Below are 27344 nucleotides of genomic sequence, written 5' to 3'. Positions count from 1 at the left end.
TCTTGCTTTCAGAATTATTTTCTTAAAATCTGTTTCATGATTTAAAGACAAAATACTTGCTCATAAATATATTATAAACATAAATAGAAAATGTCAAAAAATGTCATTAATTCCTCTGTACAAATGCTGTATGCTCATAGTTCTTGATCATTGTGATATGCCGATGGTGCACATGTAATCTCAATTAACATCATTGAACATAGTTGTTTCACATTGTACAAGCCGTACTTCAAGTTGTATTTCTTGACTAGATACTTTTTTTTAGTTTAAATAACCATTATTGATATCGGTCTTATTGATATCTTCAAGATAGTTTATTCTTCATAGATAATAGCTGTTGTTTTAGATATTGGACATCTGTAATGTTGCTTGATTTTTTTCTGCGGTTTTATTTCAACCATCTTATGGTCTTGGCTCTTGGGGGAGGCTTGAAGCATTTTCATATATGTAAAAAGTAAAATCACAAAAATACTGAACTCCGAAGAAAGTTAAATCGGAAAGTCCCTAATCACATGGCAAAATCAAATGACAAAACACATCAAACGAATGGACAACAACTGTCGTTTGGTACAGGCATTTTCAAATGTAGAAAATGGTGGATTGAACCTGGTTTTATAGCGCCAAACCTCTCACTTGTACGACAGTCGCATCAAATTTAATAATATTGATAATGATGCGTGAACAAACAGACACAATTGGTAAAAATGTCACAAATAAAGGTAAAACGTCTAATTCGATAGGTCACATTCGTAAAAAGGGAACGGGATTGTAGTTACCACATAAGGAACATATCCGATATCATTTATATAACAGATATTCCATAACGGTCAACCAACTCGTGATGGCGTCCGTAAAGTTTACGAATTGATGATTTCAGCTTCCCAATGCTTCACTATTGGGAAGCTGAAATCATCTCTTTTGTCGTAAAGTTTTGTTTTCAACCGACCCTCATAGTCAATTTATAGATATAAATCCTAATCAAGTGGCAAAATCAAGAGCTCAAACACATCAAACGAAGGGATAACAACTGTCGTATTCCTGACTTGGTACAGGCATTTCCTATGTAGAAAATGGTGGATTGAACCTGGTTTTATAGCGCTAAACCTCTCACTTGTACGACAGTCTCATCAAATCCCGTTATATTTACAACGATGCGTGAACAAAACAGACATAATAAATAAAATAATCAAAATATGGGTACAGCAGTCATCACTGTGTTACAATATCAAAACAAACAATCATTTACAAAAAAGCACAAAAGCATCTATCAAATTAAAAACCACATTCATTGCTTCGCGTGTCTGACGTCAGAAAATGTAAACGTCACGTAAAACATATATAGTAATCATTCATGTTCTTTACTTGTGCTACTATCTTTTTTTCTCTGTGAGCATGCATGATCTGTCGGTCGATCTGTATGACTGTGTGTCTTTCTGCCTGTGTGTATGTCGGTAACAAGATGCAGAACAGAAAAAACAAATACAACCAATCTTATTTGAAACCGAAACTATTCACCTTATAATTAATTATGCACCAAAATACCAGCAATTTTAGAGATAACTGTATTGAAATTGAAGCTTTGCGGACGTCCATCGGTAGTTTTACTGTTGCAAATTTAGTTTACCTGGCGACGCGGAGCGGAGACAGGTAAACGGAAATTTGCGACAATAAAACTACCGATGGACGTCCGCAAAGCATCAAATACAGTTATCTCTATTCTAATGCAAAAAAAAACAAATCATTCAATTTTAGTCATTATTTCAGTGCAAAATTTTCATTAAACGAAAATTCCGCGAAATGATGTTATCTTCTTTGACGTCATAGGTATGCTTCCGGCATCAAACGTAAACACTGGGCGTTTTCTGGCTTCTTGTCAGCTTCAAAATGTAATAAAATATGATAAAAAGAAGATTTCTAGGTGCAAAATGTGAGTTTTTTTTTGTTTATTATTGAAAAAATTACATGTCAATACATTCAGGAATTCAAAATGTCGGCTTCCTTAGTTACAGACAGGGTGATAGGGAATTTTACGCTTATTGTCATCCAATCAGAACCATTGATACAAAATAATTGCATTAGAATTCTTATTTCATGTAATTATAGTGCCATTTTAAGGTGATTTGTTTTTAGCAATTTGGTAAGAGATACAAATGTTGACGATGTTTTCATCACAATACAAAATGCACAATAGAATAGATAGAAATAGACCAATTTTTAATCTGCTATGGAGTTCATAATATTTTGTTAAAAAATACATTTGTACGTTAAAAAAACACTGAATCATCAACATAAAATGTTTTGCACTAAGTTGTTATATGCTTTCAAGTAAAATGTTTGTTATACATTTAGTGAATGATTTAGGCGCAATGCGCGTCTGGTGTACTACATTATACGTCTGGTATATTTTTAATTTGTTTTTTGAGAATTTGGGGAAACAACAGCTGACGGTAAACGAAATTTCATTTTAACAATCACTCTCCACTCCGCTCTTATGTGGTTTGGTAGCAATTCCTATCCTTACCGATATTATTGGATAATGTAATTTTCAGGAAATTTGAATGATGAATTCTCCGAGTAAGTGAAAAATATTAAAAGAAAAATAAATGAATACATGAATGTCTGCACCCACTAATGTAAAGTGTAGGACAAGCAATAAATCAAATATCAAACTTCAGTTTGAATACTTATATTGTAACAAATGAACCCTCTTGACCAAATCAAAAGTAACAACAATAAAGCATTTACACTTATCAGACTGCCTTCGTTTCTCTTTGATGCTTTAATTTTTAATGTTGTACCTTTTGATTTTTTTTTTGTTTACTTTGATGCTTTAATTTTTAATGTTGTACCTTTTGATTTGCTTGTTTACTTTGTTATAATGGTCGCGGCAATGCATTTTATATGTTTAAATGCTGTGTATAATTCATTTAATATTATTAAACGAAAATCAAATTGAGAAAAATGTGTTCTTATTAAATAATCAAAGAGAAACATGTTGCTTAAAATATAAAAATTCTTTTATTTGAAAAGGATAAATGTTTTACAAAAGAATCTTATTAATAAATTGCAGCATTCAAACTGATCATTTAGAAGTATTCTGCATTGAACGAAGTCACGTTGAAAGATGTTAATATATATGGGCCTATGGTATTGGCTAGTAGCGCTAGTTGTTCTTCAATCTGATGCTAGATATACGGAAAAGATACTCGGTAAGTTCTAACCTTTCTATATATATCAAACTTTCATGTCATATCATCAAATATTTAAGTCGAGTTTCTGAGATTTACTCGGTCTTTCTCAGCCTTTAGTTTTTTATGTAGTGTTAAGTAGACTATTGTTTGACTTTTTGTCGTTTGTCGCTTTTTGACATGATTTTGTCTTATGTGTTTTGATTCTACCTTTGATATTTTTCACTTCTTATATATATATATATATAAAAACAAGGCCTTTTATCTGTATCAATGAAAAAGATAGGCGAAAGATACTAAAAGGAAATTCAAACTCATCAGTCGAAAATAAATTGACATCGCCATGGGAAATAAAATAAAAACAAAACGACAAACAACAGTATACAAAACACAACATAGTAAACTAAAGACAGAGCAACTCGAACCCTACCAAAAACCAGGGGCGATCTCAGGTGTTGAGGAAGGGTAATTATATCCTATTCCACATGTAGCACCCGTTAAGCATTGTTACTCCGAGGCGGGTGAGGAGCAAGAAGGTGAACTGTGGTTTATTTTTATCTTTTGTACCGCTTAAGTCGACGCTAAGGGCTGTCTTGACCTTGTTGTAGGGTATGAATGATTCGTTCATTGTTGAAGACCCTACATCAACTGTCAAGATGAAGAACAGGAATAAAAGCCCTGTTCATTGATAATTTTCTATGTTTTCTATGTATTGTGTGCGATTTTGTCCCATGTACATTTACTCCATATCCTTTCATTTTCTATTGATTCTACAGTTTTTCTCTAGTGCTGTGTGGAGGCAGTAGAACGTTTCCCCGTGCTTGAGGTGTATGCTCTTATAATATTTACAGTTATGGTGTGCTTGTTCATGTGAGAATTTCTCAAATTAATACACCGTCAAAATTTCATGTTTGGTTAAATTTCTTCAAAATACTGGTCTGGTCATCTGTTTTGTATATTGCCCTTTCATACTATTTTAAACTGCTAGGTTTTCTTACATATATTTCGATGTGCCCGTGCTGTCTATCATTTGTTTTTTAGTTTTATATGTATTGTCTATCATTTGTTGTTTCGAAATTATTGGTCTTTTGTTGGGCAACGTATGACAAATATATGTTGAAAAACCTCGCCCGTAATTATAAATTATGTAATTCATTGACCGCACCCGAGATGTGTTACTTCAAGGCATATTTTAGCGGCGATCGATGTCTTTCACAATTACTACACTTTTCTTGTATCCCTAGAGCTTTCGACTGGAGAACCGTCGTACACAAGCATCGCACAAGTTTGCGTTCCGAGACGGGTGGGAGAAAGAAGGTGAACTGTGATTTATTTTTATCAATAGTACCGCTTAAGTCGACGCTAGGGGCCGTCTTGACCTTGTTGTAGGGTATGAATGATTCGTTCATTGTTGAAGACCCTACATCAACTGTCAAGATGAAGAACAGGAATAAAAGCCCTGTTCATTGATAATTTTCTATGTTTTCTATGTATTTTGTGCGATTTTGTCCCATGTACATTTACTCCATATCCTTTCATTTTCTATTACTTTCTATTTATTTGTATTACTAAACCCTGTCATTATAAAATTTGATGAAACATTAAACAATTTAAACATTAATGAGTTTCAATAACGACAAATCCTATATCTTTTTTTTAATTCATTAACGTACATGCAAAAGTTTTAAAACTTAATCTCAATGTTAATATAAGATTGTGAGGAAGATTCTTTTTATACAAACTAAGGAGATGTGGCATGATTGCCATTGAGACAACAATAAAATACAAACGACGTGTATTTTAGCAACAACTTTATATCACCATACGGCCTTCAACAATGACAAAAGACCATATTGTACAGTTAGCTATAAACGGCCCCGATATGACAAAATATTGTTTTTCAAATTAATTGAATGACACAAACATATGAAACAAATATTTTATTTGCTTAATATCTACTTATTTTGGGTTTATAAAAAACAAAGAACTTTGTATTTGATTTTTTAATTCACAATTCGAATGAAACATATATAAGTTTATATAAAAAAAAAAATCAAATGAATTTTTTAGTTGAATAGTTTTAAATGGTGTTACACTCAACTCAAGACAAGTTTAGATTTGAGTATGAATATTAATAGAGACAATAATAACGTTCGATTATGTAGTTAGGCAAATATCACAATCAAAAGTTTGCTGTCTAATCATAAATCAATGTTTCGAACCGGGGAAACGGCAAAAAATTGAATTTACATTCATGTCTGATAATTATTTTTTAGATTCTTTCGATGAATAATATCTTTATTGAAAATTGCATACACGCAGGTCCAAAATTAAATTATGACCATTTTTGTGACTTGTATATATATCTCTTTATTTTTACTTTTATCTTTGCAAATATGTACATGTATACATTTATCCTTTTAACGTTAACCTTTTAAACAGGAATATCGTCAATATAATGAAACCATAAACAAGTTTAATTCATTTGAATAATTTGAAAAAAGATTTGTTTCTCCAAGTTAAAACTCTCTATTCAAACTGTGAATTCAATAATGATTGAATGCTGTTATTTACAACTGTTGTACAATGGACAAACACGCGAGATAAATCATTTTAATTTTCGGAAACGCTGCATACACAAAATTTAATACAAGTATGCGAGTTTTGATTTTTGGGATGTCTTTCACGTTGAAATATTCGTGATTGTAAAGCATCGCAAACAATTATTAATTATGAATTTATCAATTTCAATATTTTCATATATTTAATATAAAGTAAATATTGTCATAAATTTATATACGTAGGGGAGACTGACGATACGCTTTATCAAATATTTCTTTTAAATTCATTCGTAGAAAAAAATCGCATTCTGTCGCACAACATATTAATTCAACTGATCACTCCGTTTTTGGTGGGGTTCGTGTTGCTTAGTCTTTTGTTTTCTATGTTGTGTCATCTGTACTATTATTTGTCTGATTGTCTTTTTATTTTTGGCCATGACGTTGTCAGTTTGTTTTCGATCTATGAGTTTGACTGTCCCTCTGGTATCTTTCGTCCCTCTTTCATTGCTTCGCGTGTCTGACGTCAGAAAATGTAAACGTCACATAAGAAGAAATTTTGTCATTCAATGATTATTCAAAACAATTTTATAATTTCACATGTGCAATGTTGGTATACAGGGTTAAAAAATCAAAAGTTATGTTAGAATTAATTTCAGAAATAGACCGAGATTTAAAATTGTCCAGAAGTTCTTTAGAATTTTTAAGAATCCACATATGGTTAATACCACTACAGGAGTAAAATAAATTTGTCGTTTGTCGTTCAAAGTATTTTCAAATTTTCAATAGAACAATAATACAATGACATATAATAGAACAATAACATAATGACGGGATCTTTTAAAGTACAGAGTCACGTTATAAGAACTACAGAAACACAAAAAGTCGCATATACAAAACACACCAGCAAAAATGAAAGATAATACAAACACATTGACGGAATGTATAAGTACCTAGCCACGTCAAATGGATATCACAGAAAACAAACCAAACAGTAAAAGTAATATTAATAATAGAACAAAGACAAATGAAAGAACAATATTACACGTTGTTAAGATGATAAACAACGTCAGTATGCAGAATCTATACTTCAAGACCATCATGTATTATTTGTGAAGTTGATACGGAATATTTATCAACAAGGTCTTGGTTCCTTCCGATGAACCTTTTTTAGAAAAAGGACGAGACGTTCTTTGACATACCCCTGGTGCATCAACTTTCTGCTCAGACGCTGGTGACGTTTTACAAAGATTATGCAATAGTTGTTCTTGAAAATTTATACATACATTTTTACAATACATACCGAGATACCATTGAGGATATTTGGAATAACAATTGTTCTGCTGTAGGTCTAACAGTCAGCGAGGGTACCTTCTGATTAAGCGATATATGTTATTGGTAAATTTCCGTTTTCATAATATTTATAAAATTGTGCTGCAACTTAAATCCAAACGTCCTCAGGTAAAGTTGACCTTAAACTGTGTTGGTTTTTCAATTTGGATCATTTCTGTAATGTTGTTTATCGTGTTAAAACATGCTAGCTCTTTTATCTTTTGGTCACTGCTTACCTGATCTCGGTTATTCCAAAAAGACGTGTAGTGTACATGCTTACAAATAATTAAGCTTTGAGCTGTTTTCTGCTCTTTGTCGAGTTGTTGTCTCTTTGACACATTCTCCGTTTCAATTTTCTATTCTATAACAAATAATAAACAGATTGACGCATCGTTGTAAATATAACGGAATTTGATAAGACTGTCGTACAAGTGAGAGGTTTAGCGCTATAAAACCAGGTTCAATCCACCATTTTCTACATTTGAAAATGCCTGTACCAAGTCAGGAATATGACAGTTGTTGTCCATTCGTTTGATGTGTTTTGTCATTTGATTTTGCCATGCGATTAGGGACTTTCCGATTGAATTTTCCTCAGAGTTCGGTATTTTTGTGATTTTACCTTTTTTTTTATATTTATTTTATATTTAGGGTTTTAATTTATATCATGTCATCTTTTATTTTTACAGGCAAACTTTCCGGACAACAAGTTGCAAATGAGGTTTGGTCTTTTCGTAGTTAATCGTGTTTTTTTCTTAAACATATACATTTGTCTTTTCTGTTGTCAAGCGATACCAACTCGTTTTGGTCCTGAACGCTTGAATACGATTTCACTCGAGAGAAACTGAATCTGATATGTAATGAAAGCAATACAATTGATACATAAATACATACATTCTGCATTTAACGGTTTTACTAAACAATCAACAAAGATACTAGGCTTATAACTTTTAACACCAGTCACACGTTTCGTCTACAAATGACTAACCAGTAACGTTCAAATAAAAAAGTTTAAAGCCTACAAAAGTACAAAGTTGAACAGCATGAATGGCATAGGATTCCGAAAGGTTTTGCCAAATACAGCTAATGTATTTTATGTCCTGAGTAGAAAATAAAAGATGCACACAAATATAAATAAAGCATGCCGATGAGAGCGGACAAGAAAGTTTTTGCAGAGAATCCTTTAACATCATTGAAAGTGTTTCGTCAAAATGGTTTCATGGATAATTGTATTATCCTTACATCGCATATTTTAAGTTTTAGATTATTATTGTTTTTTTTGAGGAAAGTTTCTGCAGATCTTTTCAGGTTCGTTTGAGACATGTGGTCAGATGGCATTAGTAGTTTCTCTGTGGGAAACTATCAGACCAATCTATTTGATGTCTGATTGATTTAGCTGTTCCCCTTATTGATCGGTAGTTTCTTTCCGAGATCCTGTATCGAAGGATTATCGGCTTTCCTCTACAAATAATACAGCTGGGCATTTAGCGGTATGGGTTTGGAATTCAAGTATGTCCTTACCGGTTTCCCGGCATTTGGGCGGCATCCGGGGTGACCATATTTCTCATTTTGTACATATTTTGCACGTTTTATATTGTGAGGATGAGAAAATCAGGCGAGTGGGTGTGTTCGTATGTTTTATTGCATTATATTTATTTATGTTTTGGGGAAGGTTAACTTTCTGGAAGTAAGTCCCGTCACGGCTAGGCTGGAGAACTGGGTAGGCCAATGCTCACATTAAATTTGTGCCGATACAGTGCGCTAAATGTCGTTCTTTACACCATAACTCATGGTGGTGCATCTAATGAAAGGTCGCTTAAACGTAGCATACATACATATACAAAAACCAATATAGTTTAACGGGTATCCTGCTTCCATAATGACAGTATGGGATTAAATTTTTACGAAGAAAAAAATATTTATCCTAGAAAATTACATACATTGTAAGAAAAGATTTTAGAAGCTTAACCCTTTTCTTAAGTTCAGTTCATTCTTATTTTCGTGATGGTTGTTAAAAATGTTTTTTCGGACGATCTCTACGAACAGAAAAAAAATTACATTCCAAGAACACTTGAAAAAAATGAGATGGAGTTTGAAAAGTTAAAATTATAAAATGGGTGATTATGATAATATCGCAGCCTTACACAATATGAAAACATCAAGTTGCTCTAACAGAAAACTTGCAAATAGCACATTGTGCATTACATCCAATTAAATAATTGAAACGTTAAAGAAGAAAAATCTCAACTTGATTATAGTAAATTGCAATGCAATATTCATTTAACAACATTATCGTTCAATTTACCGTTTTTGTTTGTAAAACTGTACATCAAAACATTTGGTAAGCTAACAACGGCATAAATAAAAGACATCTAATCAATGTAATGTAACTTTCATGCTTGGTTATGATCAATGTAATGTAACTTTCATGCTTGGTTATGATCAATGCAATGTAACTTTCATGCTTGGTTATGATCAATGTAATGTAACTTTCATGCTTGGTTATGATCAATGTAATGTAACTTTCATGCTTGGTTATGATCAATGTAATGTAACTTTCATGCTTGGTTATGATCAATGTAATGTAACTCTCATGCTTGGTTATGATCAATGTAATGTAACTTTCATGCTTGGTTATGATCAATGTAATGTAACTTTCATGCTTGGTTATGATCAATGTAATGTAACGTTCATGCTTGGTTATGATCAATGTAATGACCTACAAACCTTTAGATTCCGAAGTGGTGAATCATGATAGGCATCTGCAATCTCCGGCACAGAGTTCATATCCGTTCCGTACATGCTCCGCAATACTACACTTAATATGACGAGGTCATATTGAGTGTAGTGTTACGAAGTATTGAACGGAACGGATATGATCTCTGCGCCGGAGATTAAGGCATCTGATTATACTGTTGAAAATATTGAAGCCTGGTTTTAATTATTTTAGTACCCACATCTGATTCACACCGCCGCTAGAGTACTAGGTAGTTTCACATTAACTCTGATGCCTGGTTTTAATTATTTTAATACCCACATCTGATTCACACCGCCGCTAGAGTACTAGGTAGTTTCACATTAACTCTGATGCCTGGTTTTAATTATTTTAGTACCCACATCTGATTCACACCGCCGCTAGAGTACTAGGTAGTTTCACATTAACTCTGATGCCTGGTTTTAATTATTTTAGTACCCACATCTGATTCACACCGCCGCTAGAGTACTAGGTAGTTTCACATTAACTCTGATGCCTGGTTTTAATTATTTTAGAATCCACATCTGATTCACACCGCCGCTAGAGTACTAGGTAGTTTCACATTAACTCTGATGCCTGGTTTTAGTTATTTTAGTACCCACATCTGATTCACACCGCCGCTAGAGTACTAGGTAGTTTCACATTAACTCTGATGCCTGGTTTTAATTATTTTAGAATCCACATCTGATTCACACCGCCGCTAGAGTACTAGGTAGTTTCACATTAACTCTGATGCCTGGTTTTAATTATTTTAGTACCCACATCTGATTCACACCGCCGCTAGAGTACTAGGTAGTTTCACATTAACTCTGATGCCTGGTTTTAATTATTTTAGAATCCATATCTGATTCACACCGCCGCTAGAGTACTAGGTAGTTTCACATTAACTCTGATGCCTGGTTTTAATTATTTTAGTACCCACATCTGATTCACACCGCCGCTAGAGTACTAGGTAGTTTCACATTAACTCTGATGCCTGGTTTTAATTATTTTAGAATCCACATTTATTCATACCACCGCCTAGAGTACTAGGTAGTTTCACATTAACTCTGATGCCTGGTTTTGATTATTTTAGTACCCACATCTGATTCACACCGCCGCTAGAGTACTAGGTAGTTTCACATTAACTCTGATGCCTGGTTTTAATTATTTTAGTACCCACATCTGATTCACACCGCCGCTAGAGTACTAGGTAGTTTCACATTAACTCTGATGCCTGGTTTTGATTATTTTAGTACCCACATCTGATTCACACCGCCTCTAGAGTACTAGGTAGTTTCACATTAACTCTGATGCCTGGTTTTGATTATTTTAGTACCCACATCTGATTCACACCGCCGCTAGAGTACTAGGTAGTTTCACATTAACTCTGATGCCTGGTTTTGATTATTTTAGTACCCACATCTGATTCACACCGCCGCTAGAGTACTAGGTAGTTTCACATTAACGCTGATGCCTGGTTTTGATTATTTTAGTACCCACATCTGATTCACACCGCCGCTAGAGTACTAGGTAGTTTCACATTAACTCTGATGCCTGGTTTTGATTATTTTAGTACCCACATCTGATTCACACCGCCGCTAGAGTACTAGGTAGTTTCACATTAACTCTGATGCCTGGTTTTGATTATTTTAGTACCCACATCTGATTCACACCGCCGCTAGAGTACTAGGTAGTTTCACATTAACTCTGATGCCTGGTTTTGATTATTTTAGTACCCACATCTGATTCACACCGCCGCTAGAGTACTAGGTAGTTTCACATTAACTCTGATGCCTGGTTTTGATTATTTTAGTACCCACATCTGATTCACACCGCCGCTAGAGTACTAGGTAGTTTCACATTAACTCTGATGCCTGGTTTTGATTATTTTAGTACCCACATCTGATTCACACCGCCGCTAGAGTACTAGGTAGTTTCACATTAACTCTGATGCCTGGTTTTGATTATTTTAGTACCCACATCTGATTCACACCGCCGCTAGAGTACTAGGTAGTTTCACATAAACTCTGATGCCTGGTTTTAATTATTTTAGAATCCACATTTATTCATACCACCGCCTAGAGTACTAGGTAGTTTCACATTAACTCTGATGCCTGGTTTTAATTATTTTAGAATCCACATTTATTCATACCGCCACTAGAGTACTAAGTAGTTTCACAGTAACTCCGATACCGGGTTTTAATTATTTTAGTATCCACATTTATTCACACCACCACCTAGAGTACTGGGTAGTTTCACAGTAACTCTGACGCCTAGTTTTAATTATTTTAGTATCAATTTGCTAAACATTCTAGAATAACATTTAATTCGAAAGAACAGCTAACTAGAGGAGATCTTCAGTTTACAGAAGAAGGATTAATTGTGAATAATGCTATCTAAAATATATGTAATATTCAAATACAGATTGTAGATCGTGTAAAAAGATATAATATCGACTACACAGATTATTATGTCGACCATCAACAAGGACATAACCAAGGTAAATCAATTTGTTTCTATACAATAATCTATTTACAAATTCCCTATGTGGCCCTGTAATCTGTTCCCTATGTGGCCCTGTAATCTGAGATCCATTTTTACGAGCTGTTCCCATATTTGAGGGACATATGTTATCATTGAAAATGTAACGCTAGCTGAAAGAACACATTTTGTATTTGGCAAAACTTTTAGGAATTTTTTGTCCTCAATGCTCTTCAACTTCGTACTTTATTTGGCCTTTTTAACCTTTTTTGATTCGAGCGTCACTGATGAGTCTTTTGTAGACGAAAAGCGCGTCTGGCTCGAATACAAATTTTCAAACCTGGTATCTATGATGAGTTTATTTATCTGTGTGTGATCTTTACTTTTGTCAAAGTGTCAAGTGTTCATGCACTATTCATAACAGTAGTATATGAAATCAACCTCGAGTTTTAACTGCCGAAATTCTATGATATAACATCATAAAAATTTTAATAATTAAAAATATGTTAATACATGTATATAATTGTAAAGAATTACTGTAGAATTTTGAACGTACCACAAGGTTAAGTGTAATTGTATGAAATAATGTGTATTGCACGTGTTTTTATAACCATTTTGTGGTTTGTCGGACCATATTGAAACATTTCTGGAGTACCTAAGATCTACCCAGTTTTATGGTGGGGGTCAGCATTTTGTTTTCTATGTAATGTTTGATATTATATATATGTATATTTAGAATGCGTTGCTTTTTGCTTATATGTATTTATTTGATTGGAGTCGCTTATCATTTCCAGGCACCTGCTTTTGCGATGTTTTTGTATGCGATTTTTTTCTCTCGGTTTTGTATAATTAAATAACGAATGAATTTTCAAATGCGTATTTGTATATTGCATGCAATCAAATTCAGTGTCCAAATCACGTGTTCATATAATTTTTTCCCGATCATATTGAATTGACCGAATGAATCACGATTCTAAAATGGTGCATGCAATTGATCCTTTTAGCATAATCGATTTCTAATGGCAGTCCAAAATCCCCGCCTATCATCTTGGACGACCATTCTTTACAGAAAAAAATAAACAACAATCAACTATATATCACATATATACAAGTAGAAATACATCTGCAAATTAAGAAAACTGCAACCGCCGATGTTTGCAATTAAGGCTTATGTGATAGAATGTATAAATATTAAAATCAAACAGATATGTATAAAAAAGTAACTTGATTTCCGATGAAAAACCTGATATACAAACAGGAAGGTAAATTGTTTTTATTCTTACAGATGAACCTTATGAAGTCGTTGGTGAGTTCTTATTACACCTTTAGTTCACATACATACAATGCTAAAATAGAAATTGATTGTTGAGTTCTTATTTCACCTTTAGTTCACATACATACAATGCTAAAATAGAAATTGATTGAAGAGTTCTTATAACATCATTAGTTCATTTACATACAATGCTAAAATAGAAATTGATTGGCCGTTTCAAAATCTAATGCGTTCTTTGTATTGTTTACAGAAGCGTTCACCAAAAGGCTGTGATTGGCTAGTATATTTAATGACTCTACTATTCAAAACTGTATACCTCCCTTTTTTGATAACACAGAACCACCTATTATTTTGTTTACATACAACAATGCTCAGCAAAAGTTTATTTTAAATGATAGTCAGAAACATTAGACGTCAGTGTAGAAAATAATACTCATCTAACATGAGACTGTGAATCGTCGAATTTTGGAAATGATCCCTATGTTTATGTTACTACGGGGAACCTCAATATCGTATAAAATCGAGAGGTTAAAATTGTTTTGGAAAGGACCAAAATATCATCTTTCATCCACAATAGATTGGAAACATTGTCTTCGGGTCATAAAAAACGATATTTCATCGAACTGCAAAAATTGGTGTAAACGGAAAATATCCGATAAAAAATATCTTGATTGTTTTTCAAATATATGTACAAGTCAGGAGCCTCTGGCCTTTGTTAGTCTTGTTAGTTTTTTAATTTTAGTTCATTTATATGTTTATATGTTTAGGAGTTTAGTATGACGTCCATTTTCACTGAACTAGTACACATTTTTATTTAGGTGCCAGCTGAGGACCACCTCCGGGTGCGGGATTTTCTCGCTGCGTTGTAGACCCATTGGTGGCCTTCGGCTGTTATCTGCTCTTTTGCCGGGTTGTTGTCTCTTTAACATATTCCCCATTTCCATTCTCAATTTTATGAAAGTTGTGGATATATTACATTTTGTAAGTGACTTAGAAATAGATAAAAGAAAACACACTGCATGTATTACGCCTATTTATAGAATGCATAGAATAAAAAACAAACTTTAATTACTCGCAAAGCGATTTGTGTTTCTACCGGCTGACATTGACTAAACAGCCAACAATGTGGTTGTGGTATAACGAAAATACTACAGGGAAATTTGTAAGAACGAAATTATGAAATCGTCTGCATTCTAGTCCGTGTGCTCCAAAGAGAGTCATATAATAAACAATCTTTTCACAAGCACATCACAGCTTAAGGACTCTTCTTAACATTTGATGCGTTTTAGTTTTAATAATGTGGAGTGGTCAATGTTATCTTTGATGTGTTTTTGTTACTTATAATAGCTAATGGTCAGTGTTATATATGATGCGTTCTAGTAATAATAATAAAGAGTGGCCAATGGTATCTTTGATGTGTATTTGTACTTATAAAAGTGAGTGGTCAGTGTTATCTATGATTGATGCGTTCTAGTACTAATAATACGGAGTGGTCAATGTCATCTATGATGTGTTTTTTTTACATTTAATATTGAGTGCTCCGCGTTATCTATGATGCGTACTAGTACTAAAAATATGTAGTGGTCACTAGTTTTTTTTATTTGTTTTTGTACTTATAGTTGTGAGTGGTCTGTGCTATATATGATGCCTTATAGTACTAAAAATGTGGAGTGGTCAATGGTGATCTTTGATGTTTTTTTGTACTTATAATAGTGAGTGGTCAGTGTTATCTATGATGCGTTCTAGTACTTATACTATAGAGTGGTCAATGGTATCTTTGATGTGCTTTTGTACTTATGATTGTGAGTGGTCAGTGTTATCTATGATACGTTCTAGTACTAATATATAGAGTTGCAAATGGTATCCTTGATGTGTTTTTTTACTTTTAATAGTGAGTGGTTAGTGTTATCTATGATGCGTTCTAATACTAATAGTATGGAGTGGTCAATGGTATCTTTGATCTGTTTTTGTACGTACTTCGAATAGTGAGTGGTCAGTGCTATCTATGATGTGTTCTATTACTTATAATATGGAATGGTCAATGTTATCTTTGATGTGTTTTTGTACTTATAATAGTGTGTGGTCAGTGTTATCTATGATGTGTTCTAGGCCTTATACTATAGAGGGGCAAATGGTATCCTTGAATGGTTTTTTTACTTTTAATAGTGAGTGGTCAATGTTATCTATGATGTGTTCTAGTACAAATAATATGGAGTGGTCAATGGTATGTTTGATGTATTTTTGTAATTACAATAGTGTGTGGTCAGTGCTTTCTATGATGTGTTCTATTACTTATAATATGTAGTGGTCAGTGTTATCTATGATGTGTTCTAGTACTAATACTATAAAGTGGCAAATGGTATCCTTGGTTCGTTTTTTTTACTTTTAATAGTGATAGGTCAATGTTATATATGATGCGTTCTAGTACTAATAATATGGAGTGGTCAATGGTATCTTTGATGCGTTTTTTGTAATTACAATAGTGAGTGGTCAGTGCTATCTATGATGTGTTCTCTTACTTAGAATATGGAGTGGTCAATGGTATCTTTGATGTGTTTTTGTACTCATTACAGTGAGTGGTCAGTGTTATCTAAAATGCGTTCTAGTACTAATAATATGGAGTGGTCAATGTTATATATGATGTGTTTTTTACTTTTAATAGTGAGTGGTCAGTGTTATCTATGATGCGTTTTAGTACTTATAATATGGAGTGGTCAATGACAGCGCCAAATTTTAAGCAATGATCCTTAAAAAGATTTAAGTACGAATAATTTGGAGTGATCAATGACATTTTTGATTCGTTTTGGTAGTAATAATATTTAGTGATCAATGTATTAAGATGGTTTTTAAGTGCTTATGATTTGGAGAAGTCATTAGTAGTGCCAGGAGGATATATAGCGCAAATCGTTTCACGACCCAATGTGGGCGGGTATTGAAAGGTTTACAGAATAGAGAATCATTATTCAAATCTACAGAAAAATTAACAATAAAACATTAAGGATAAAGATGACTGCTTGCTAAAATACAAAGAAGAGAGGATAATAGTGAAACATTACCTAAACAATCGAAAAGAGAAAACTTATTTAAAAACTGAAAAAATAAACAATTCCTACCCTGACAATCATGTTGACTCACAAGTATATATGTCTCACGTCGTCTTCTTTTTTGTGAAGGATGTCATATCTATATGTATGACCGTCTCAATTGAAAACAACGTTCAAACCTATGATTGCGTTGGATAAAAACCGCAATTTTTATACGTGTACATGCAAAACAAATTTCTTGTTAGAGGGGTCTAAATACAGAACAAACAACATTTTCCAAAAGACCAAAAAAGCTAAAAAGTATATTTTAACAAAACGCATTTGACTAACAGGTAGAACAAGAAATGTTCTTAAACCCTGCTGACTGCCATTGGTGATTGCCAAATAAACGGATCAACGATGTAATAAATGGATCTTAATTATAGATTTAATACTAAACAGAAAACAATAAACTTGCGGAGAAGATGGTATACCGCAAATAAAAGGTGCAAAGATTTTTGTACACCATTTCCGGATTTCGACAATTGATGTCTCTTCAGTGATGTTAGGAATCGAAACGGTATTTGGAAAGCCATACTATTTACCTCAATTTAGGATAGACTCTTGAATTTTAAGGAGTCAAAATAGGATGAACGGATCATATAAACCCGAAGGCAAATATAATACAAGCCCAAACGAAAAAATATAACAGTCTAAATTGACAACAACGTTCAAACCTATGATTGTGTTGGATAAAAACCGCAATTTTCTATACGTGTACATGCAAAACAAATTTCTTGTTAGAGGGGTCTAAATACAGAACAAACAACATTTTCCAAAAGACCAAAAAAGTTAAAAAGTATATTTTAACAAAACGCATTTGACTTACAGGTCGAACAACAAATGGTCTTACACCCTGCTGACTGCCAATGGCGATTGCCAAATAAACGGATCACCGATGTAATAAATGGATCTTAATTATAGATTAAATACTAAACAGAAAACAATAAACTTGCGGAAAAGATGGTATACCGCAAACAAAAGGTGCAAAGGTTTTTGTACACCATATCCGGATTTCGACAATTAATGTCTCTTCAGTGATGTTAGGAATCGAAACGGTATTTGGAAAGCCATACAATTTACATTTATTTAGGATAGACTCTTGAATTTTGAGGAGTCAAAATAGATTGAACGGATCATATAAACCCGAGGGCAAATATAATACAAGCCCAAACGAAAAAATATAACAGTCTAAATTGAAAACAACGTTCAAACCTATGATTGCGTTGGATACAAACCGCAATTTTTATACGTGTGCATGCAAAACAAATTTCTTGTTAGAGGGGTCTAAATGTATGTATATATATCCTACATGTATGTATATCCTCCGTTTAATTCCAAGCAAACAATTACAAAAAAGGTTTACCAGAGCATTGTTATGTCTAAGTCTTGACAGCAGAAACACATTAAGGTCCTAAGTTAAGAAAACCCCAACCCTTCAATTGGAACCATAACTTCAAAATGATTAAAGATTCTATTGAGGACTACGCCAGAGAACGGGCTAAATGTGAAGAAATGGAACTAGAAACATTGTAAGAATGGGTTAAAGCAATTAGGTCTATGATAAAACTTCGAGTCCAAAAGTTGAAAAATTGTGTGAATGATCGACCAAAGTCCGTATTCAGAGACAAAGAAGCTGTGAAATGTCTATTATCTCTTTACGATGAATTTGTTGTTGTTCCTGCGAACAAAGCTTCACTTAATATTGATTTTGTTTGTTAATCGTACTACTACGAGTACTTTTAAAAGACTTTGAAATAAATGAGCACTCAGGTAATACCACATACAAAAACATATCATTTGACAAGGATGAGACAGCAAATCTGAGGACTTACCTTGTTTGTATTGAATACGTAAGCTTTACAATATTCCGTACAAACAACGGTACATTGTCAGCTCATCTGCATGTTGTACGAAGGAATTGTCCATTGGATTGACAAAAATTTTGTCCGCAGCGAAAGAAGGTCTTCAGAAATACTGTGAAACTGTATACTCGAGTAGTGGTATTAACCATATAAGGATATAACAAAATTCCAAAGAACCTCTGGATACTTTTGAATATCGATCTTTCTTTTAAATTAATTTTATCAAAACCCTTTGTACCTCCATTCCCCATCTGAAATTGAAAAATCTTCTAAAGGAAATAATCCACAATTCTTTTCAATTTACAAATGGTATCATACGCTATAAATTTATTGCTTTAAGATACCATATGGCATATTTTGTTAATAGTGAACAAAAAGGTAAAACATGTCAAAACGTGGAACAAGTGATCAGTATGCTGGAGTTTCTTATTGTTGAATTTGGAGGTAGAAATTTTCAACGAATTGTGTGCCTCTCCTTGCCGACAATTTCTTATCTTTATATGAGTTGGAGTTGTTTCAGACACATGTCAAAAACAAGAAGATCAAAGAAGCCAGATCATTTAATTTCACATGAAGATATATTGATGATGTTCTTTCCATCAACAATCCAAACTTTTCTGATTGGGTTCCATATTAATATATCTTCCAGAACTAGAAATTAAGGAAACAACAGAAACGGTTTCTCCAACCTCATTTAAGTCTTATACCTCAAATTTGATATAAGGGGTCATCTCAGTACCAGAGTATGACAAACAAGACGAATGAATTTTGAAATTATAAATTTTTGCCACCTTAGCAGCAATATACCAACTTTACCTGCATATGGGATATACATTTTCTTACTCATTCGGTATTCAAGAGCTTGCAGCTCTACTCAGACTTTATAAAATGTCACAAGTGTCTGAGCAGAAAGTTTATGAACCACGGTTATGTCAAAGAATGTCTCGTCCTTTTTCTAAAAAAGTTAATCGATACCAAGACCTTGTTCATGAATGTTTCGTGTGAACTTCACAAATAATACATATATTCTTGAAGTATAGATTCTAGGTACTGACGTTGTTAATCAACATTTTTTTGTCTTTGTTGACATAGTTTGTTCAGTGTTTAATATTATAACACAACAATGACTGCTGTATCCCAATTTTTGACATTTTTATCTAGTATGTCTGTTTGTCTTGCTCACTCATTGTTGTCAATATAGTGTAATTTTATGCGACTGACATACAAGTGAGAGGTTTAGCTAGCTACAAACCCAGGTTTAATCCACCATTTTTTACATAAGGAAATGCCTGTACCAAGTCAGGATTATGGCAGTTGTTTTCCATTCGTTTGATGTGTTTGTGCTATTGACTTTGCTATTGAATAAGAAACTTTCCGTTTCGAATTTTCATTGGAGATCGGTATTTTTGTTATTTTACTTTTATATCATCAATGATGAATTTTATATAAACACGGATAACATGATCATAAGAACTGGCACATACAAAAATAGCCAGGAAGGTAGAAATTTGAAAACATTATATATTACAATTTCAATTAAAGAAAGAAAAGAAAAATATAAAACTGATAGAACAATTGTCTACTTTTAGAAATAGGACTACCTGGACCACCTGGACCACCTGGACCAGAAGGTAAGACATCAATATGATAGATCTGAAATAGATTTTATGTATAACGTGATTCAAATTATATATCTCGGATTAGAATTAACTCTTAGAAATTATACTGAACATTTTTTTTAAAATCAGCCGTGTCCAACTTTTGGAAGATCATCGGAGAAAATCGTTTGCTTAATGAATATTGAGTTATACATGTAGCAAAATAACATACAATTTCGATTGATGTTTTGCACATATTTGTTATCTTCACTTTTTTCAATGATGCATGAAAGTATTCAAAGATATTTCAAGAAAGACAAAAAATATAGAAATAAAACAAACAACCGGTATTTCCTTTTATTCATAGCTAGTCAATTGTGCTCATTTCATTCATATCTTATAGGAAAAAGAGGATATACTGGACGAACAGGACCTCGCGGACCCGAGGGATATAGAGGAACTCCTGGATCTCGAGGGTTAACTGGAAGTCACGGTCCTAGAGGTTTAATGGGATTTTCTGGACCAACTGGACATTCTGGACCATCTGGACCTGTTGGATTACCTGGACCAATGGGAAATATTGGGCATCCTGGTGTACCTGGACCTCCAGGTGCAGCTGGATCTGTTGGACCAACTGGACCAAAAGGAATGAATGGACAAACAGGACCTTCTGGGCCAGCAGGACCCAAAGGACCACTTGGAAATTCTGGTCCAAAAGGCATGACTGGGGAAACAGGACCTCCTGGATCTCAAGGATTAGCTGGAAATCCCGGTCCTAGAGGTTTAATGGGATTTTCAGGACCAACTGGACATTCTGGACCATCTGGACCTATTGGATTACCTGGACCAATGGGAAATATTGGGCATCCTGGTGTACCTGGACCTCCAGGTGCAGCTGGATCTGTTGGACCAACTGGACCAAAAGGAATGAATGGACAAACAGGACCTTCTGGACCAGCAGGACCCAAAGGACCACTTGGAAATTCTGGTCCAAAAGGCATGACTGGGGAAACAGGACCTCCTGGATCTCAAGGATTAGCTGGAAATCCCGGTCCTAGAGGTTTAATGGGATTTTCAGGACCAACTGGACATTCTGGACCATCTGGACCTATTGGATTACCTGGACCAATGGGAAATATTGGGCATCCTGGTGTACCTGGACCTCCAGGTGCAGCTGGATCTGTTGGACCAACTGGACCAAAAGGAATGAATGGACAAACAGGACCTTCTGGGCCAACAGGACCTCAAGGACAACGTGGAAATTCTGGTCCCAAGGGCATGACTGGGGACACAGGACCTTCTGGGCCGCCTGGACTTGTTGGACCTGCTGGTCCTAGCGGTCCGTCAGGGCCTAAAGGAATGCGAGGTAAGCAAGGTGATACTGGATCTACTGGATCTTCTGGACTAAATGGTCCTCCTGGACCAACTGGAACATCTGGTCCGACCGGACCAAGTGGACCTTCAGGACCTTCGGGACCACCTGGGCCAACTGGGCTATCTGGACCATCTGGTCCGAGTGGACCATCTGGACTAAAAGGAGAAACGGGACCTTCTGGACCACAAGGAGAAACGGGACCTTCTGGGCCGACTGGTCCCATAGGACCACAAGGAGAAATTGGACGCCCTGGACCATCCGGACCACCTGGAAGTACTGTCCCAGCCGGACCACCTGAAAGTACGGGCCCTGGAGGACCACCTGGAAGTAATTCCCCTGGAGGACCACCTGGAAGTAGTTCCCCTGGAGGACCACCTGGAAGTAGTTCCCCTGGAGGACCACCTGGAAATACTGGCCCTGCAGGACCACCTGGAAGTACACCACCTGGAGGACCACCTGGAAATACTGGCCCTGGAGGACCACCTGGAAGTAATTCCCCTGGAGGACCACCTGGAAGTACTGGCCCTGGAGGACCACCTGGAAGTAATTCCCCTGGAGGAACACCTGGAAGTAGTTCCCCTGGAGGACCACCTGGAAGTAGTTCCCCTGGAGGACCACCTGGAAGTAGTTCCCCTGGAGGACCACCTGGAAGTAGTTCCCCTGGAGGACCACCTGGAAGTAGTTCCCCTGGAGGACCACCTGGAAATACTGGCCCTGCAGGACCACCTGGAAGTACACCACCTGGAGGACCACCTGGAAGTACTGGCCCTGGAGGACCACCTGGAAGTAGTTCCCCTGGAGGACCACCTGGAAGTAGTTCCCCTGGAGGACCACCTGGAAGTACTGGCCCTGCAGGACCACCAGGAAGTAGCTCCCCTGGAGGACCACCTGGCAATACTGGCCCTGCAGGACCACCTGGAAGTACACCCCCTGGAGGACCACCTGGAAGTACTGGCCCTGGAGGACCACCTGGAAGTAATTCCCCTGCAGGACCACCTGGAAGTACTGGCCCTGGAGGACCACCTGGAAGTAATTCCCCTGGAGGAACACCTGGAAGTAGTTCCCCTGGAGGACCACCTGGAAGTAGTTCCCCTGGAGGACCACCTGGAAGTAGTTCCCCTGGAGGACCACCTGGAAGTAGTTCCCCTGGAGGACCACCTGGAAGTAGTTCCCCTGGAGGACCACCTGGAAGTAGTTCCCCTGGAGGACCACCTGGAAGTACACCACCTGGAGGACCACCTGGAAGTACTGGCCCTGGAGGACCACCTGGAAGTAATTCCCCTGGAGGACCACCTGGAAATACTGGCCCTGCAGGACCACCTGGAAGTACTGGCCCTGGAGGACCACCTGGAAGTACTGGGCCTGGAGGACCACCTGGAAGTACTGGCCCTGGAGGACCACCTGGAAGTAATTCCCCTGGAGGACCACCTGGAAGTAATTCCCCTGGAGGACCACCTGGAAGTAATTCCCCTGGAGGAACACCTGGAAGTAGTTCCCCTGGAGGACCACCTGGAAGTAGTTCCCCTGGAGGACCACCTGGAAGTAGTTCCCCTGGAGGACCACCTGGAAGTAGTTCCCCTGGAGGACCACCTGGAAGTAGTTCCCCTGGAGGACCACCTGGAAGTAGTTCCCCTGGAGGACCACCTGGAAATACTGGCCCTGCAGGACCACCTGGAAGTACACCACCTGGAGGACCACCTGGAAGTACACCACCTGGAGGACCACCTGGAAGTACTGGCCCTGGAGGACCACCTGGAAGTAGTTCCCCTGGAGGACCACCTGGAAGTAGTTCCCCTGGAGGACCACCTGGAAGTAGTTCCCCTGGAGGACCACCTGGAAGTACTGGCCCTGCAGGACCACCAGGAAGTAGCTCCCCTGGAGGACCACCTGGCAATACTGGCCCTGCAGGACCACCTGGAAGTACACCCCCTGGAGGACCACCTGGAAGTACTGGCCCTGGAGGACCACCTGGAAGTAGTTCCCCTGGAGGACCACCTGGAAATACTGGCCCTGCAGGACCACCTGGAAGTACACCACCTGGAGGACCACCTGGAAGTACTGGCCCTGGAGGACCACCTGGAAGTAATTCCCCTGGAGGACCACCTGGAAGTAATTCCCCTGGAGGAACACCTGGAAGTAGTTCCCCTGGAGGACCACCTGGAAGTAGTTCCCCTGGAGGACCACCTGGAAGTAGTTCCCCTGGAGGACCACCTGGAAGTAGTTCCCCTGGAGGACCACCTGGAAGTACACCACCTGGAGGACCACCTGGAAGTACTGGCCCTGGAGAACCACCTGGAAGTAATTCCCCTGGAGGACCACCTGGAAATACTGGCCCTGCAGGACCACCTGGAAGTACTGGTCCTGGAGGACCACCTGGAAGTACTGGCCCTGGAGGACCACCTGGAAGTACTGGATCTGGAGGACCACCTGGAAGTAATTCCCCTGGAGGACCACCTGGAAGTAATTCCCCTGGAGGACCACCTGGAAGTACTGGCCCTGGAGGACCACCTGGAAGTAATTCCCCTGGAGGAACACCTGGAAGTAGTTCCCCTGGAGGACCACCTGGAAGTAGTTCCCCTGGAGGACCACCTGGAAGTACTGGCCCTGCAGGACCACCAGGAAGTAGCTCCCCTGGAGGACCACCTGGCAATACTGGCCCTGCAGGACCACCTGGAAGTACACCCCCTGGAGGACCACCTGGAAGTACTGGCCCTGGAGGACCACCTGGAAGTAATTCCCCTGGAGGACCACCTGGAAGTACTGGCCCTGGAGGACCACCTGGAAGTAATTCCCCTGGAGGAACACCTGGAAGTAGTTCCCCTGGAGGACCACCTGGAAGTAGTTCCCCTGGAGGACCACCTGGAAGTAGTTCCCCTGGAGGACCACCTGGAAGTAGTTCCCCTGGAGGACCACCTGGAAGTAGTTCCCCTGGAGGACCACCTGGAAGTAGTTCCCCTGGAGGACCACCTGGAAGTACACCACCTGGAGGACCACCTGGAAGTACTGGCCCTGGAGGACCACCTGGAAGTAATTCCCCTGGAGGACCACCTGGAAATACTGGCCCTGCAGGACCACCTGGAAGTACTGGCCCTGGAGGACCACCTGGAAGTACTGGGCCTGGAGGACCACCTGGAAGTACTGGCCCTGGAGGACCACCTGGAAGTAATTCCCCTGGAGGACCACCTGGAAGTAATTCCCCTGGAGGACCACCTGGAAGTAATTCCCCTGGAGGAACACCTGGAAGTAGTTCCCCTGGAGGACCACCTGGAAGTAGTTCCCCTGGAGGACCACCTGGAAGTAGTTCCCCTGGAGGACCACCTGGAAGTAGTTCCCCTGGAGGACCACCTGGAAGTAGTTCCCCTGGAGGACCACCTGGAAGTAGTTCCCCTGGAGGACCACCTGGAAGTAGTTCCCCTGGAGGACCACCTGGAAATACTGGCCCTGCAGGACCACCTGGAAGTACACCACCTGGAGGACCACCTGGAAGTACACCACCTGGAGGACCACCTGGAAGTACTGGCCCTGGAGGACCACCTGGAAGTAGTTCCCCTGGAGGACCACCTGGAAGTAGTTCCCCTGGAGGACCACCTGGAAGTAGTTCCCCTGGAGGACCACCTGGAAGTACTGGCCCTGCAGGACCACCAGGAAGTAGCTCCCCTGGAGGACCACCTGGCAATACTGGCCCTGCAGGACCACCTGGAAGTACACCCCCTGGAGGACCACCTGGAAGTACTGGCCCTGGAGGACCACCTGGAAGTAGTTCCCCTGGAGGACCACCTGGAAATACTGGCCCTGCAGGACCACCTGGAAGTACACCACCTGGAGGACCACCTGGAAGTACTGGCCCTGGAGGACCACCTGGAAGTAATTCCCCTGGAGGACCACCTGGAAGTAATTCCCCTGGAGGAACACCTGGAAGTAGTTCCCCTGGAGGACCACCTGGAAGTAGTTCCCCTGGAGGACCACCTGGAAGTAGTTCCCCTGGAGGACCACCTGGAAGTAGTTCCCCTGGAGGACCACCTGGAAGTACACCACCTGGAGGACCACCTGGAAGTACTGGCCCTGGAGAACCACCTGGAAGTAATTCCCCTGGAGGACCACCTGGAAATACTGGCCCTGCAGGACCACCTGGAAGTACTGGTCCTGGAGGACCACCTGGAAGTACTGGCCCTGGAGGACCACCTGGAAGTACTGGATCTGGAGGACCACCTGGAAGTAATTCCCCTGGAGGACCACCTGGAAGTAATTCCCCTGGAGGACCACCTGGAAGTACTGGCCCTGGAGGACCACCTGGAAGTAATTCCCCTGGAGGAACACCTGGAAGTAGTTCCCCTGGAGGACCACCTGGAAGTAGTTCCCCTGGAGGACCACCTGGAAGTAGTTCCCCTGGAGGACCACCTGGAAGTAGTTCCCCTGGAGGACCACCTGGAAGTACACCACCTGGAGGACCACCTGGAAGTACACCACCTGGAGGACCACCTGGAAGTACTGGCCCTGGAGGACCACCTGGAAGTAATTCCCCTGGAGGACCACCTGGAAATACTGGCCCTGCAGGACCACCTGGAAGTACTGGGCCTGGAGGACCACCTGGAAGTACTGGCCCTGGAGGACCACCTGGAAGTAATTCCCCTGGAGGACCACCTGGAAGTAATTCCCCTGGAGGACCACCTGGAAGTAATTCCCCTGGAGGAACACCTGGAAGTAGTTCCCCTGGAGGACCACCTGGAAGTAGTTCCCCTGGAGGACCACCTGGAAGTAGTTCCCCTGGAGGACCACCTGGAAGTAGTTCCCCTGGAGGACCACCTGGAAGTAGTTCCCCTGGAGGACCACCTGGAAGTAGTTCCCCTGGAGGACCACCTGGAAGTAGTTCCCCTGGAGGACCACCTGGAAATACTGGCCCTGCAGGACCACCTGGAAGTACACCACCTGGAGGACCACCTGGAAGTACTGGCCCTGGAGGACCACCTGGAAGTAGTTCCCCTGGAGGACCACCTGGAAGTAGTTCCCCTGGAGGACCACCTGGAAGTACTGGCCCTGCAGGACCACCAGGAAGTAGCTCCCCTGGAGAACCACCTGGCAATACTGGCCCTGCAGGACCACCTGGAAGTACTGGCCCTGGAGGACCACCTGGAAGTACTGGCCCTGGAGGACCACCTGGAAGTAGTTCCCCTGGAGGACCACCTGGAAATACTGGCCCTGCAGGATCACCTGGAAGTACACCACCTGGAGGACCACCTGGAAGTACTGGCCCTGGAGGACCACCTGGAAGTACTGGCCCTGGAATACCACCTGGAAGTAATTCCCCTGGAGGACCACCTGGAAGTACTGGCCCTGGAGGACCACCTGGAAGTAATTCCCCTGGAGGAACACCTGGAAGTAGTTCCCCTGGAGGACCACCTGGAAGTAGTTCCCCTGGAGGACCACCTGGAAGTAATTCCCCTGGAGGACCACCTGGAAGTAGTTCCCCTGGAGGACCACCTGGAAGTAGTTCCCCTGGAGGACCACCTGGAAATACTGGCCCTGCAGGACCACCTGGAAGTACACCACCTGGAGGACCACCTGGAAGTACTGGCCCTGGAGGACCACCTGGAAGTACTGGCCCTGGAGGACCACCTGGAAGTAATTCCCCTGGAGGAACACCTGGAAGTAGTTCCCCTGGAGGACCACCTGGAAGTAGTTTCCCTGGAGGACCACCTGGAAGTAGTTCCCCTGGAGGACCACCTGGAAGTACTTGCCCTTCAGGACCGCCTGGACCTTCTGCCCCTGGAGGACCACCTTGAAGTATTGGTAAGAGAGGTTACAATACTTATTTGTATTTGAATATTTTAATGCTGAATGCACAAGAACTCTGTAAATA

The 27344-nt window shown here is 39.3% G+C and overlaps 1 protein-coding gene across 1 annotated transcript; it reads left to right on the top strand.

The window, feature by feature from the left end:
• Positions 1–3105: 3105 nt before the first annotated feature.
• LOC127723830 (collagen alpha-1(I) chain-like) lies at positions 3106–26694 on the top strand (the record flags this gene model as incomplete). The annotated part of the gene is made up of 15 exons (XM_052230554.1): positions 3106–3209; positions 7765–7796; positions 12237–12312; positions 13579–13599; positions 20104–20145; positions 20777–21979; positions 22451–22570; positions 23315–23407; positions 23747–23839; positions 24098–24163; positions 24260–24325; positions 25097–25173; positions 25633–25695; positions 26042–26060; positions 26501–26694. Coding segments are annotated over exons 1-15 (2250 nt in total), but the record flags the coding sequence as incomplete, so codon positions are not given.
• Between the last annotated feature and the right edge of the window lie 650 nt (positions 26695–27344).

This window comes from Mytilus californianus, unplaced genomic scaffold (genome assembly GCF_021869535.1).
Source record: "Mytilus californianus isolate M0D057914Y unplaced genomic scaffold, xbMytCali1.0.p SCAF_13, whole genome shotgun sequence".
NCBI lineage: Eukaryota > Metazoa > Mollusca > Bivalvia > Mytilida > Mytilidae > Mytilus > Mytilus californianus.
The sequence above is the reverse complement of the archived record's forward strand: the minus strand, read 5'-3'. Positions and strand labels throughout refer to the sequence as shown.